The sequence below is a fragment of the Cololabis saira genome, chromosome 18, assembly GCF_033807715.1.
Source record: "Cololabis saira isolate AMF1-May2022 chromosome 18, fColSai1.1, whole genome shotgun sequence".
In the NCBI taxonomy this organism is placed as follows: domain Eukaryota; kingdom Metazoa; phylum Chordata; class Actinopteri; order Beloniformes; family Belonidae; genus Cololabis; species Cololabis saira.
The window spans coordinates 30,516,322-30,532,732 of NC_084604.1; the positions used below are offsets into that span (position 1 = coordinate 30,516,322).

At 41.2% G+C, this 16,411-nt stretch overlaps 1 protein-coding gene across 1 annotated transcript in view; it reads left to right on the forward strand.

Annotated features, from left to right (window-relative positions):
* The window catches only part of syndig1l (synapse differentiation inducing 1-like), a 67,512-nt gene extending 51,339 nt beyond the window's left edge, over positions 1-16,173 (forward strand). Inside the window, exons 3-4 of the mRNA XM_061746756.1 lie at positions 379-516; positions 14,080-16,173. Of these exons, the coding sequence (XP_061602740.1) occupies positions 379-516; positions 14,080-14,238 (297 nt within the window). The 3' untranslated portion in view covers positions 14,239-16,173. The remainder of the gene's footprint in view (positions 1-378; positions 517-14,079) is intronic.
* Positions 16,174-16,411: the final 238 nt, after the last annotated feature.

The following is a 16,411-nucleotide window of genomic DNA, read 5'->3' on the forward strand; positions in this document are numbered from 1 at the left end:
GGAATAACGTGATCCTTCCACGCGCTATGTCCGGCCGGAGAAGCCCCACCCTGCCTGGTGAAAAGAAGCGGCCTGCTCACTCCTCAGGTCAAGGAGGAGACCTGAGCTCAGTGCAGGGCCTTCCAGGGTTGGTAGAGGATGGCAATGCCCAGGACTGTCACTTAGGTAGGAGCACGGGGTGGTAAAAATGGGAAAAAACCGGGATAAAAATATAAAAAAATAAAAATAAAAGTGGCAACGCGTCATGTGCGTGCGTTTGTCCAAAAACTGATAATGATCAGCATTGTTCACCCGACGTTCCTGTTTGTAGATCAATGTCTCATCATGAACTGCAAAATGTATTCATGGATGTGTGTTTTGCCCTCATTCTCTGTGCAGACAGACTGCTCCAGTGACACTGAGAGTGAAGATAACTTCATCGTTGTCCCGCCACGAGACCACCTCGGCCTGGCTATATTCTCCATGCTCTGCTGTTTCTGGCCTTTGGGGATTGCAGCCTTTTACTTCTCGCAGGGGGTGAGTCTCCGTGCACCTGCATATAAAACCAGATACGGGCCGCATGTGGCTTCATCGTTGCTGTCCGTTACACTTGACCGGCGCAGCATCTGTATCTCAGGGTCTAACATTATCCGCCTCTCACCCACATGCACGCTACATATTTTTTATGAATTTGTGAACAGGTGCACACACATAAACAGGCATGCACACTATCAGCTATTTGTATGAGTCATTATCAGAAGATTAGACACCATCACCCATAGAAAAAATATATATATATCATATTTACAGTTGACGTGATGCAAGGTCGATTTTTAGTGAGCTACCCATCAGTAACTCAAGGCCAGTGTGTAAGCTTGATGCTCTGTAAACAGGCTAACGCTAACAGCGTTCTTTAGGAATGGTATATAAATCATGTTCAAGGTCTCAAAGGTGGAGGTCCCCTGTTGAGCTGGTGGTGTTTCCAACATGTTAAAGCTCTCAAGAAGGCCTTCTGTAAAGTACAGCTCACCCTGCATGAGCTTCTTGGATGCACAGTTTGGGCGGCATCGACAGACTTCATATTAATAGGTCACTAATGAACTGGACCTCCTTTTTTCAGCTCCGGATAATGGTGTGCCAGACAAAGAGCACAAGGATCACTGCTCGCCCGACCTCTGATAATCTTTGTCATGGGTGTAATCAACAGGACAAAAGAGTAACACACTTCAGGGACATCATCTGCACGCATACATGCACACAAAAGCTCCTTTTAAACGCACGTACTGTAGTCCCCACACCTAATAGACAAGCTTTGGAGTAAATTGCTCTGCCTTTTTACCATAAATTCTTATCAAGAGTATTTAGCTGCCTTATCTTTCGGCGCAAGCAGTCCAAACCGGTCAGTGAATTATCTTGAAAGGAGCTAATTTGATTCTTGCTGAGTAATTATGGAAGCGAAGGCTGTGTTTAGGGAAGGTTTTTTCTGCCAATCTCCCTCTTTCAGAAGATGTGTCAAAAAGGCTGTCAGGGAAAGATATGGAAGGAGTCTGAACTGCTTTTATTTTATGGTTTTATAACGCACCTCAGTGGTCTTCATTTCATTTGCTTGTTCTGGCGGTCCGCCCAAGTAAAAATGTAATTCTGCGGGAGTTAACGTGATCTATTGAGTTTTTCTTTGCAGACAGGAAGAATTCTGGCTGAGGTCATTTACAGGTTGGAGAACAAGATATTGCGGAAAATTTTTAAACCAGGATTTTCTGCTTTAAAGGAGACCTATTATGGCATTTCATGTATATTTTAAACAGGCCTTGAATGTCTTAAAAACAATCAAAAGCTTGTTTTTTCTACATAAATCAGAAATTCAACCTCTGGGTCATGTCTTCATTTTTACCGCTTATAACTTCCTTCTCTATGAGGGATTCTGAGGGGCAGGGCTATGATAATGAGGCTCCGCGCTGATAGGCTGCCTGATGACGTGTAGCAGGGGATGGAACAAAGCCTCGCTCTGGCAGAAGAGCAGCCGGCTGCGTAAACTATTAAATCGATTAAATCGTAACCTACGCCGTAGGCTCTGCGTTGGTGTAACGCAGAACCATAAATCAGCCTTTAGTTCCCTGACCGGGTCACCTCGTCTTCACACTAATTCACACAGGAAGATTTAATTGAATTCTAAACAGGTACACCACAGTTATTTACTCAGATTCCTCATCATTTCATTTCTTATGTTACAAGACAAATGAATCATGTTAACTGTAAAGAAATCACAACACTGAATGTTCACAAATGGCAACTTTATTGTTGAAAAAAATAAAATAACATAAGTTGTATTTAAATAACATTTACAGTATGCACTATTCCTGGCTCAAGTAAGGACCGTGCATCTTCTGAAGGTGTCGTTGAACAGCTTCAGGTGCTTGGAAGATCTGAAACCATCAACAGAAAAAAATGTATTACTAATAGAGCTCCGGTGTTACCTAACGGGTGAGTGGCTCCGTTAGGTAACACTGAAGCCACCGGAGCTACTCACCGGTCCGGTCCGGTGAGTGGCTCCAGTGCTAAGCTAAAAACTTAGCCCATGCAAAGATCATACTTGTAGGCCAATATAAATAACATAAAAAATGAATGTCACTTACCGCTGACTCGTGTGCAGTTGCTGGGTCCGTACTGTTGGTACTGATCCTTTTATGAGGGTAAGTGTTGATGCAAAACCTAATTTTTACTGTCCCTCGTTGTTGAAACAGCCACCGCTTCTAAACAATGGCGGACATCCGGCCGGCGTAGTTAGTTGTGGGTGTGGTTTCAGCAGTGGAGGGGACCGAGGCGTGGTTTGCATTTTGCTTACGTAACGAAAATGCGCAAATCTGAACGGCTCGTAAAAGTCACATGAAACTGGACAGCTCATCTGGGCGGGCTGACCAGACCCTGCAGAATTTGGTTGCTTTCCTCCTTCTCTGAGTTGGCAGGGTGAGGGGAGACCACTTTATAGCATTATATAGCAAGAAAAAACGTGTTTTTCATAATAGGTCCCCTTTAAATGCTGACAAACTGCAGTCTGGGGAAAAATACATCTTCACACTGAATATCATACAATACACAATATCAAGTTGCAAAAAAACACCTCGCAGCACACGAAGCACAGACGTCACAGGACTTGCATGTGCGTGATGGGGGGGTGGGCAAGTCGGGGGGGGATCCCGGCACAGTTCATCCAAGTGGCACTCAAACCCGAATGTCCTTGTCAGGGGGGATGATAAGAGGTGGGGCCAGGAAGGCGTTGGATGGGGGTGGGGGAGTTGTGGTTGTCAGTGTGAGTGTGTGTGTGTGTGTGTGTGTGTGTGTGTGTGTGTGTGTGTGTGTGTGTGTGTGTGTGTGTGTGTGTGTGTGTGTGTGTGCGATAGTCTGTGAGCCTTCACCCAGAGCTCCTCAGCCAAAAAGTCCTTGGTGCAAGTCCTTTTTGCAAGTGAAACATCATAAAACCTTCAAACACATTACAAAAGTTTTTTTATTTGTCCACTCCAAGAAATACAAAAAAATAAGAATAATGTTTATGGTAATAAAGGATGAAAAGCAATTTCAGACCAACACATAAAAAACAAATTTGAGTTGTGAAGCATGATGGAGGCTACATGGCAACATGGTTTGAGGCTGCTTTGTTACCTCAGGGCTCCGTCCCTGAGGAAAAAACATATTCTTAATTTGATAAAGAAATTTTACTTGAAAACATTTATTTTTAGGACATTTCTGGATGATTTGACAAGAAATGATCCAAAGCTCACAGGCAAATCAATAAGAGGAAAGTTGAAAAAGAGGTAAAATCAGGGAAGCCATGAAATATGAAAATGAAAATACCCTGGAAATATTGATGGACTGGAACAGGACAAGTGTTATTGTTATAAATTATTCTTGATCCTTAGGCAGCTGTTGTAAAAAGAAAACGACAACATACACCAGAATAGTAGAAAACTTGATGGGCAGTTTTGTTCTTAAACGGCTGCATTCGTCTGCAGTACCTCCACGGACCACTGGTACATTCCGGCCTTACAGGCAAAATCTCACACATTTAATTACTTACTGTAGTAATACCTCAGATATTAAAAATGATTGCTTATGTGGCCTACATTTCACCAATGTTTACCACTCGCTCAGTTTTATGTATTCCTATTTAGTTTTTGCAATAGCAGTTACTGATGGTGCTTCAAATGAGGAATCTGTCTTACTTTCAACTGAAAAAACCCACTAACCAAAGTAATAATGTCCTATTAGAGATCCAAAACATTGTCTTTGTAGAACACCATTAACTCACATCTTTGTTACGATAAATTAACTAAAAACAGTTAGGGCTGATGAGAAGCTGCTGTTATTCGTAAAGTGCTAAAAACACAGCCAAAAGAGTTTTCTTTCCAATCATGAGGTAAAGTTAAGTGCAGTGTAGCATAATATGAAGTAGTGAGTGCAGACCATAGCTGGAAATAAAGATAGGGAGACTGCTTGGACTCCTAACGTTAAATCCTCAGGAGTGACATGGCCAGTCGGTGTCGTCGTCTGCTTGAGCAGCTCGGAACATCTGACCAAGAAACCTGGAACCATGGAAACCTGGAAAGTAGGGAAGCAACTCATCAGTTACAGCGTGGCTTCAACTGAACACACGCAGCTCAGTTGTCTCAAGTTTCTGGTTTACTGTAACCAGGATCATAATTTACAAAGCACACCTTCAGCTTTTCTTACACAAGACATGACACTAAGATATTAAGAAAATGTTTATTAAAGTCAAAACTCAAGTGGCAAAAAGTATTTTCCAGTAGAATTCTACACAAACGAATGTCGTTTTTCAACCGAATAAGTCACCTTTAGAATAAAGGTTAAGGCACTTCCTGTATTGGTTTCGTTATATTTCCTCGTATTTTCCATCGGCTATGTACAGTATTTACCAAAGATACCACGCTTATCTATGTGTATGTATTCAAGCCCATCATCATCATCATCATCATCATCATCATCATCATCATCATCATCATCATCATCATCATCATCATCATCATCATATTCCAATGGGAAATAGTAGCTGGATCATTTCATTCCAAGTCTCTCAAGACGGATACATTTTTGAACTCTCAGAACATGTTAGTTGGTGGCGTGAGTGTGAAAAAGCAAGTAATACCAAGCCAACAGGTGAGAAACGTACAATATTCTATTTTCGTTGGAATTTCTAGTCTCATTGGATAATACCCGAAATGACAGGATTCCATTGGCTGTGAGAATTCCACAGAGGTGTCAATCACTAAAATCTGGGGAGATCTTCCTGGGATATGGCCTACAGCAAAGCACTTGTACCACCTGGAGACATATAATGAACATACTGAAAAAGTTAAGCAGAGATTTCAACATTTGGCCCATTTATGAACACTGCAAAGAAAAAACTCTTTATGAAGAAAATTAGAGGGCTATTTTATTAGTTTTAAGAATTTGAGTCCAGAAAAGATATTTCACTTAAAGGTATTGTGACATCATTTTTAACATGCTTTTAACACTATTAAAAGTCTTGGCCAACATCCCTCAAATGTGTCTAAAAGAGTGTAACAAGAAAAACTTCACTCTAGTACTCCATTCCTGGCTTTTTATGACAGTGTTTTTTTGCGCCGTGAAAAACGCTTCCTTTTCCCCCTTTCCTGTCAATCATTGCGCCGCTCCTCCTCCAAACCTCCTCCAACCTCCTCCAACGCTCACAGCGGCGTCGGAGAGTTAAGCCGGGAGCGACAGGCGAAGCATGCACGGAAAAGCAGCAGGGCGAACCAAAGCAAACAATCATAAAAATAAAGGCATGCAAGCAGCAGTGTCCCCTTATCTTAAGTCCAGTCAGTGGCCGTGGGTCTTCTTAGCAGTTTTCCTCCGGTGATTAGAACAGAAGAGGCTGTAAACAGCTCCGTGTTAAGCCTGATTTATGGTTCCGTGTTAAATCGACGCAGAGCCTACGCCGTAGGGTTCAGCGTACTGTGCGCGTCGCCGCGTAACCCTACGCCGTAGGCTCTGCGTCGGTGTAACGCGGAACCATAAATCAGCCTTTATGGTGCGCTGGAGAGGAGAGGAGGCAGGGAGCTGGGTGGAGGGGGCGGTGATTTAGCGGGCCTTGACGTCACGGCCCGCCACCAAACCAGATGCGCCGTTTTTGCATAGTTATGCGGAAAATCCCAGAAAGCACACAATACAATGAATGTTAAAAGTTTGTTGTTTTTTGGGTGTAATTGATGTCAAGACACCCAACAAAACACAAAAAATCAAGAAAAATTTGTTTTTCATGTCACAATCCCTTTAAAATAACTGACTGATTTAGGATTATTAAGATTCTTTCTAGAGGGGCTTTTTTTGCATTGAAAGTGTTACTTTTAACCTAAATGTTTCATTTTATTTGCACAGTTTTGTTATCTAAGCTCTTTTTTTTCTCAACAGTATTAGCAGATGCATCAAAAATGTTGACAAGGGCAGCAGAGTGAGATTAGAAGAAAAGTTTAGCAATGATACACATCAGCCTCACCATTGACTCTGAGGACATTTACAAACAAACTGATTAGCGACTGTAATAGTCTGTAGTGGCGGATCAATGTTGTTGCTGTTCCAGTGGAAGGTCAGGCGTAGTCGGACAGAGATCTGCCAGACGGGAGTTGAATCACAGTGACAGGGAATATACAAGCACAGAAACCCACTCACTTTCATATTTACACTCCATTTCATAGCCATATGCTGTTTTCTGACGACAGCTTTTATACTCTGTGATGTGCTTATGATAAATAGTGAGGCTCAATTTCTGGATTACTGCAAACCAAATCCTCGACACACCCAATTTATAATTACCAGTACTAAAAAAAACGTGACTATCTGGAGAAACGACACTGTGTGCTTTGACGTGAGACACATGAGTTGGTTTAAAGTGAGTACTAATGGAGTGAGTGTTTTTCACAGGCAGTGCAGATAAAACTTTCTCTTGGCTGTAAGATATAGTGCTGTATTACAGTAGCAGTGATTCTTTTCAAGATTATGCAAATAGGATTCCCCTCAAGTTATATTGCCGCGCACACGTCGTCATAATGAATAAAAATGAATGAACTAATTATTGTTAAACACTGACTGTATTTTGTTTGCTTTTTATGAGGAGGTTGGTAGACCGACACAGATAGAGAAAGCTCTTCACGTTTATGGCTTATTATGTAGGAAAACCTATTTACGTCGCTGAATTTACTTTTGAGGGAGCGAAGCAGAATGAGCTTCGGCGCAGCTAAGTCTCAGATTTTATCTTTTTTCTTCTATGACACCTCGTTTCAATCATTTTGCCAAGGTTGTGGAGATAAAAGCTTGAAATCCTTCTAGCCATTTTACTCTCAAGGGTATCCTCACATTGGCATGTACTCTGTGTTATACAAGTTCTCATCTATTTTGTTCACATTACAGCATGATTCATATCCCCGTTGCAGGCAGACCTCACACGTCTTTTTAAATTTAACTGATAAATTGTTTTCTTTGCATTTGTTAAATACTTTCATTGACAAAATGTTACAACAAGAATGTCCTCCTGGTAAATACAAAAAGTGCTTTACTTTATTAGTTTTGACTCTTTTTAGCTGGGACTTGTCCTCAAAATGCACAGTGCATTGTGACAACCAGAGTGATAAATGGTAAATTGAGTTTTTCTGATTTATTTTGAGTTTAGTTATTATGTGGATAAAAATGCTGTGGTTGAACGTTACATTTTTTATTTATTTTTTTCAAAAAGGACTGCTGCATATGTAGAAACCAATTAACAGAAATCACTGAGCATGTAACATGCTGAAAAACTACATTCAGACAATTGCAAACAGCCTGTGCCAAGATTGCCTGCAGGAAGTCAATTATAGAACTAAAAATCATCAATTTCTCAGCGCAAGTATGACATTTTTCATCCTAAAACTGTGGCACTGTTACTATCGACCGAAAATCCTCTCTCCTTTTTGGGCTCGGTTGAGGCCCTGAACCACCCTCAGCCTACGTCTATTGTCATCATTGATGCCCTATGAGCTATTTTTCTGTCTCATAACAAATATATCTGGTCCAGTGTCTATGTGTTTAATTTAGATTTGACTTTTAGTTGTTTTTTTCCTGTATAGTTCCCATAAATTATGCAGCATGAATAAGCTGAGTGATCACTGTGTTAGATCACTGAATGGTGAAGCAAAGACTTATCTCATATCAGTCCCCAACATATCACGTACCGACGCTTAGCTTACAGTAAGTGTAAAAACAACTTTCTAACGAAGAGAACCAATTCTGGTCTTCTGGATGAAGGTCCTGTAAAGTGACACCTTTGCTCCTCTTTCTTATCTAGACTGTCACTTAATTTCTGAAGTAAACACTATGTTGATTAAAGATATCAAGTAAAATAAAAAAGGGCGCATGGAGCGGAGGGGGCTTGAAAAGTCAAGACGCAAGTAAAACCAGCTTTATTATTTCACCAACTTCATTAGATTTGGATGAATAATTGATTTGAAACAAACTAACCATGTCCCAACCCACCTCTTTGACAGCCTCTTGGTTAATAAATCTGGATAATTATGTCTAATGGGTCGACTTGAATTTCTCTGTAGAATATTCATCAAATTTTATAGATTTCAAACTTTTAGTTCCCCTCTCAGGCCCGGATTAATCGGAGCAAAAACGGAGGCGTTTTCATGCGTTTTGGCCGTTCGTTTACACGAAAACGGAGCTCAAAGTCACCAAAAACGATCATTTCTGAAAACTCCGGCCAAAGTGGAGATTTTCAAAAACTCAGTTTTCACGTTTGCGTCTAAACAGAGGAAAACGGAGATTTAGGCTTCAGAACGTCACATTATGCAACAGAAGTCACCAGCGTCATGCGTGCGACCTGTGTTTACAATTAGTTTGGCCACCGTCAATATTTTCTTGTATTTTACCTGTTTTATATTCTAAAGTCACACTTAAAAGTAACTCCACTTCTCTGTCACTCCAAACGAAAGACTCTCGTTCCGTCTTGGAAGTAAAGCCTGAATTATGGTCCCGCGTTAAATCGACGCAGAGCTTACGGCGTAGGGTACGCGGCGATGCGCACCGTACGGTGTGCGTCGCCGCGTACCCTACGCCGTAGGTTCTGCGTTGGTGTAACGCGGAACCATAAATCAGCCTTCACTGGAAGTTACACATGTCATTTGTTGATGTTTTTTCCAGGATTCTGATTGGCTGGCATGACGTTAATAGCGTAATTATGCAGATTTGTGTAAATGAAGAGATTTTTAAAACGATCTCGTGTAAACGAGGATATTTTTCAAAACGTAGAGAGGGAAATATCCGTTTTTGTAAATACCCGGCTATGTGTAAACGGGGCATCAGTCATGCAGTCACAGGCCCAGTTTGCTGAACCAGCTCCCAAGGGGGTGAAACAGGTTTTATTGTTTCTTTGTTTTGTTGCTGTGTCCAGCAAGACTGAATTCTGCAAAAGAACCTCCTACTGTGTATGAGAGACTTTAATCCACAGCCTGTGAGCGACACTGACTGTCAGATCACGATTGGAGGTTGCACAAAGATTCGTTTTGGGTTTCTTGTTTTCCCACTAACTGCCAGTGGCGGATACAAACGTCATACTGCTGCAAAAGCTGCATTAAAAATAGCAGACAAAATCCCGAGACTTCTCCGTTTTGATAACGTCCCGCTGACAGGATCAGTCTACAGGGACAATGACACTAAGGCCAAACACATCATACTCCCTGGACAGCACACTTTAGCTGAGCTTAAAATAGGCTCAACAATAAAAATAATGGTCATTTCGTTCTTTTAGAGCAGACACTTTAAAACTGTGTTCATTCGGCATAACAGTTCAACCCATGTGTTTTGATACACAAACTATACACACACTGCAGGATTTCACCTGTCATAAAAAAAAAAAACAGAATGTACATATATGTACATATACATATAACACAGCTTCTGCATCTGCGCCCTCCCCCTATACACAACACCCGTTCTGCCCCTCTCATCCTGTTAAATGCCCCACGGTCGCACTCTTCCATGGGCCGTTCCTCCTTCCAGGTTGCTGCTGCCGACAGCTGGAATCAACTCCAAAAATCCTTACAGTTACAAACTCTTACCTCTGTCAACTCCTTCAAAAATGTCATAACTAAATCCATGAAATATACCTGCAGCTGTCCCAGCCAAAGCTCTCTCTGATCCTGTCACCTCACTAACCTGACTAGCTGCCGTTGTTTTGTTACAGTCTCATTTATTCCTTTTCTGTTGTGTCACTGTTGTTGTATGTGCTTTTATTGTCTACTGTATATCTTAATGTTACTCCCCTTCTCCCTTCCCCTTAGGAGATCTTTCACCTCCTACCAGGCCATTGCCTTAAATAAGAATGTATTCTTAGCAATTCTTGCCTGGTAAAATAAAGGTTTACTACTACTACTACTACTACTACTTAATTTTATGATTCATGAGTATTTCACCAACATAAGCATGGATGAGTTAAAAATCTGTCACTTTTCAACCTCTCAGCATAAGGTCAACAGTATTGGTATAGTTGAATGTTCTCTGAGCACAATTGGGGGTGTGGCCAATCACAATTTGGAGGCAAGGCTGATGCAACAGGAGGTGTTGTTGCGTTAGTTGCAATAATTTTATGCGTAAACACTGTGATCAATGTTAGCAATTAACTTATGTGACATACAGTAGCTGACAGATTGTGGCTGAATAAACACTTACCAAAGACGCATGTGAATAGACAATTGGTCAATGCCAAGCTGTTTCCACAATATTTTGAAATACTTTGCCAGAAAGTTAATATGATAAGAATAACTACACCAGTTTTCATTTCACATAAAACCTGAATGCATAGTATCATATTAGTTTTTAGAATGCTCTCTGTTGCTATTCTCCATTGAGGTCAATTCATTGGTCAGTCTGTGTAACTGCAAGTAAATTTCCTCTGAACCCAAGATGGACGACAAACAGCCAGCCCTGCCGACCACTGCTGCCTCCTGTCAGTCCTTCAATGCAAGCTTATTTTTTAGCTTATTTTGTAGACTTCAGTAAAGAAAAAGGCAGCCTACAGATGATGATGATGAGTATAGTGACAAGAGTGATGACGGGTGGCTGCCAGAGAATAACAGAGACGTAATAGCTGAAGATAATGGAGATAGAGACAGTCAAGATGCCGCAGGATGCAGAGGAGTGAAAAACAACTAAAAGAAAGGGGCAGAGGAGCTTGCTCTCTTGTCACCGATAATGCAAACATCGCTGTCACACGTTGGCTCGACTGTTCAGTCGTCCACATGGTGTCGTCCTGTGCTGGCCACTCCGCTGAAGATGTTGCCAACAGATGGGTTGAGAAAGAAAAAACAATGATGATGGTCCAAAAACCCTTCTCTGTGGCCCTTTACAACCAACACATGGGGCGTGTTGATCTCATTGACCAATGTCTGGCAATGTACCCCCACAGATGTCGAAACGAGAGGTGGTACACCCGAGTGTTTTTTCATTTTTTGGATGTAACCGTTGTAAATGCCTGGCGCCTCTACCTGATGTCTGGTTTGGAAAAGATGAGACTCCTCCTCTTCAATGCTTCTGTGGCTCGTGCACTGATAAATAGTGGCACCCTCCAGAAAAAGGAAAAGAGGAAGAGCCAGAGGGACCCCACAACCCGTGAAGCAGAGAGCAGTCACCAAAGCCACCCAAGAGGTCAGGTTTAGCACAGGATATCACTGGCCTCAACTCACTGAGGTGAAAAATGTAAACAGATGCCATGATGCTGCATGCACACGCAAGACCAAATACATCTGCTTACAAGGCTGTGTGCCACTGTGCCCTGGATGCTTTGCAGACATTCATACAGGCTGGTTGTGATGTACATAGACGTGTTCGGAAACTGATTATAGGGGCTTGGTAATACTGTCCTGCATCCTTAGAGAACTGTGCAGACTCAATAATGTTCCTCCTATTTGACACATCCAGATGTACAATTCACGGTTATGAATGTCATTGGGTTTCTTATTCAGCCCTTAACATTGCGCCTATACAGTCTTGATATTTATAATGAGTTAATTCATTTTCACAGTAAGTTCAGAATGTTTTATGTTGAGTGCTCAGGCACATATAGTCCACTGAATTGGACAGTTCTGTAACTTCATCCATCCATTTTTTATACTGCTATATCCTTTGCAGGGTCACGGGGGTCTGCTGGAGCCTATCCCAGCTCATTACAGGCGAGAGGCAGGGGTTCACCCTGGACAGGGCACCAGTCCATTGCAGAGTTCTCTAACTTTTTATGAAAAAATGATATTTTGGGGAAAATCTTTTTTTTTTTTTTCATGTCCTGAGAATAATAGAAATACTTGCATCAGAGGGTTAATGCTGGCTGATTTTATTTTGTGCATCTTTGAATCACTCCTTATTTTGTACTACATCAGGTGAAGTTATATAGAGCAACAGGTTTGTTTCACTCGGAGCATGGTCTTCTGTCAGGGTCTGTAAGTACTAAGAGACTGCAGCAAACAGCAGCGTGACTTTCTGTAGCTCATTAGCTTCTACCTCTAGCAACAACTGGGTCCTACGGTTGAGCGAGTTTCTCCTCAGATCATTTCAGGACCCTTCCAAGTTAGCTAGCAGGACCACTAGTCAAAGACGAGCGCTGCGTGAGCTGAAAAACCAGTGGGACCCGCAGAGTCACTCAACCCTCAGGTCCTGGGAGCTATGTAGGCAGATTTTCCCATCATGCACGGGACTCATTTTAGCTCTGACAGCATTGTTCCAGATGTCTTTTCTGTAGTGTCATTGGGAATGAGGATATTTATTAGAGTTTATGAGAATGAACCTTAAAGTAATATTAATTATCAACCAGTGTTTCCGCTAGAAAAAATTGGCACCGGACAATGTGACAGGCAGGGTTTCAATTTACCGGACAAATGTTTGAAATTCCGGTCACATAGGCTATATATGAATTTATTGAGGTTAAAAATAAATCATATGCAGTAGTACGATATCAATGCAAGTCATTTAATAGTATTTCTATTGAAAAACAGGGTATTTAAAATAAAATAAGTCCCGTCAATTGACTCGCGGAATGGCCCGCCTACTTGAAACATGGCACAGCGCAGTACAAGGAAATATAGGCTTCAGTAGCATTCTTCAGAAAACCTATGGTTGACATCACAGGGGGGTTGTTAAGTTCTTCTTATACAGTCTGAGCATTCTTCAGATTTGAAGGTTTCACAGGATGACAAAGTTTCAGGCTAAACAGGGTAACATAGTCTTGTTATCTTAGGTTTTTCAGGTGTCACTATAAACACATAAATACATGGTTTTAATCTGTTGTTGTTTTTAATAATATAACCCCCTTTAAAAGTTGTACATGTCCATTAAAAAAAAAATGGATTTTATTATTTCTACAAGGTTCAACAGAGAACAGAACCATATTGGTAAAGGACCACTAGAGATTCTTGCCCTATCAACAAGGCTATACTTTTTTTTTTAAGTCTTTGTTTGCATTATTATTTTCAGTTGAAACATCACAACATTTTATGCAGATTGAATGTCATTATTAAATCAATTATTTACTACTTTAGGCCATTTTCAGCTTTTCACTAGTTGAAAATCTAAGAGAAGATCCATAGTGTTTCAATGGAAAGTGCCTTAACTGGGTCGAGGGAGTACAAAACATTAATGCAGCAAAACTTTGCTTGCATTGAACACATAGGAACAGGTTTTCAGCTAATTGTTTGAAAAACAGTTTTTTTTTTCCCATTTGGTGACTTATTATGATAAATCCTACTTTTTTATGCCATTTACCATTCAGGAACTGGGATGAACATAACCTTCTCTCCTTGACATTTTGATACTAATTGTCATTATTTTTCCTAGCCCGCCATGCATGACGGGCTCTCTTTTGTTCAGTAAATACACCCCATCGTTCCAACCCATTCGATTTCTTTTTTTCTTTTATGCCACAGAAATAATAAATAGCAATTACTTGATTTTTTTTTCTTCTTTTAAAATTGCTCCATCCTTTCATTTTGCTCCAGACAGCATCTGACTCCTGACGACTCTTGTTTCCCTTCATTTTCTGTTTTGCAGACCACCAAGGCGGTGAATAAAGGTGACTTCCCACTGGCCAACATCGCCTCCCGGAGGGCTTTGTTCCTCGCTGCCCTCTCCATCACTATAGGAACCGGCGTGTATGTAGGTGTGGTGGTAGCTCTTATCGCCTACCTCTCCAAACCGGGACACATATAGCAGAAGCACCCTACTTCCACACGACAACCCGCCCCCGAGGGAGCCCGGGAATAGAAGAACCCCCTCCGGGGAGCATCATTGCACCTGCAGACTACGAGTGAAGTTTTTGGGGATGTACAGCATTGTTTCCTTCCATTTTCCTTGGTTTCCAGCCTTCTCTCCCTACAGGCCGTCTGTCAGCTAAGATTAGCCACAGTGACTGGAGCGAGGTCAGACTGCAGGGCGAGAAGATGGGGGACTATAGGGAAAGACAAACTTTTATTTATTAATTTATTTGTTTGACACGGAGGATGTAACTATTGGACATATTCCATGTTGGAGTCTGTTCCACTTTGCATTCCATGGACTTCAAATCTTTGGACCGGTTTTGAGCTTTCCAGACCCCTGGACCCTAGAACTTTGAAGAGATAAAATAAACTGAACTGTTTAAGAAAAAAAAAAAGAATAATAATCACATTACGTCACTCAAACTCTTAAATCAACACTACTCTGTTGTTATTTGTTGTTAAAATTGGAACGTCTCCGTGGAGTCTTAGCTGCCGTCTAAGTTTGTCACATAGGAGTGTGTTAAATACACCGCAATCCGTGTTTATCGACTCAAACCTGTCGTGGGCGGAGACGCTCACAGCAGGGGACGCCATGAAGAGAAGCTTCATGACCACATCCACAGACTTTTAAATCCAGAGAAATACACAGTGAGGAATAAAAAAAGAAATGTACAGCTGAAGAACAATCCTTCATAGGAAAAAAAGTGTTTTCTTTTTTTTCTTTAAGACTATTGCAATGGCATGAATTACACAAAATCTCATTGGAGCCTTATGGTATTCCTCTTCAGAGAACTTTCCCATCTATCAAAGACGCGACTGATGAATGCCCCGGAACTGGTCACGCAGTTATGGTTTGCTTAAAAACACATAAATGTCCTTTTTTTGTGTGTGTGCATTTGTGTCTCCTTGTGATCCCGGCTGTCCAAAGGAACCTTCACTCATCTCATTTTAAGGAATGTACAAGCACAGACGTGAGTTGGTGAAACGGTTGGAATTTCAGGGAAAATGGTTCCCAGTGTCTGCAAAATAAAACCCCCCCAGCTTGTAATATGATGTGTAATGAAGCGTTGATCATTTACAATGGATGAGAAGATCATAAATCAGGTAGATAATGTCATTATAAAGCAGGTTATGTGTCCTTCAGGGCTGCAGAAATAAACAAAAGTGCTGCTCTCTGACAGCTTTGAACTATGCTTCAGTAAGTTACGTATTCTTTGCATGGGTCTAGTTAGTAGCAGTACCAGCAGTATGTTGCAGCGCATGATTGGTTGGATTTGGAAACTTTGTTTTTGGTCAGAACATGAAACATTTTAAATAAATTTGATCTTTTAAGAGCCTCATATTTTCCCCAATCCCCCTGAATCACCCCAGCAAACAAAACGGAGGACATTTTGCTTGATGAAGTACTGAGACGTTTCAATTCGTTCTTTGGAGCTTTCAAGAGTTCTTCATTTTTATTTTTCTTCTAAGAACGGCTTGTTAATCACTTGTGTTTGCATTTGTGCTTCTGCTCTGTAGATGATAAATTAGGCAGATGCTTCAAAGTTCCAAGAGGTTCCATCCAACGCTTCCCTGCACAAGTCCTGCATTCGTCGCAGCTTTGGTGTGAAATGAGCTCCCACGTTGCTGCTTTTTCAGAGAGATTGTGGATTCTCAAGAGCCTAACTTAAATCATTTCACTAATTAGCCACTTTTGGTGCTGTTTACTGCTGTCGAACTCTGCATGTAAACAGTCCCTTTATCCATCCCTGGCTTTGGGTCGACTCTGCTTATGCTAATAAAAAAAAAAGGAATATTCTTTCCATCTTTTTCCATAGAAGTTTCAGTTTTGGTTTCCTTCAATTAAAAGACTGCAAGTTTTGCACCAATCAGCCACGGCATTGCTGTCTGTGTGCAGTACTCGAGTTGTAAAACAAAATCAGGGGGGATGGTGGATTTTATCATATGGGGACAGATCATTTTTGCTGATTACAAATAATATAATATATTACAAATAATAGCACTGACCAAAACACCTGCAGAAATACTGCAGGAATGACATAGCAGCAGTTAAATGCAGCCTTCTGTAAGCTTTAAATATCCACTGGGCTTACATCAAATACATCAAAACACAACAATAAAAACAC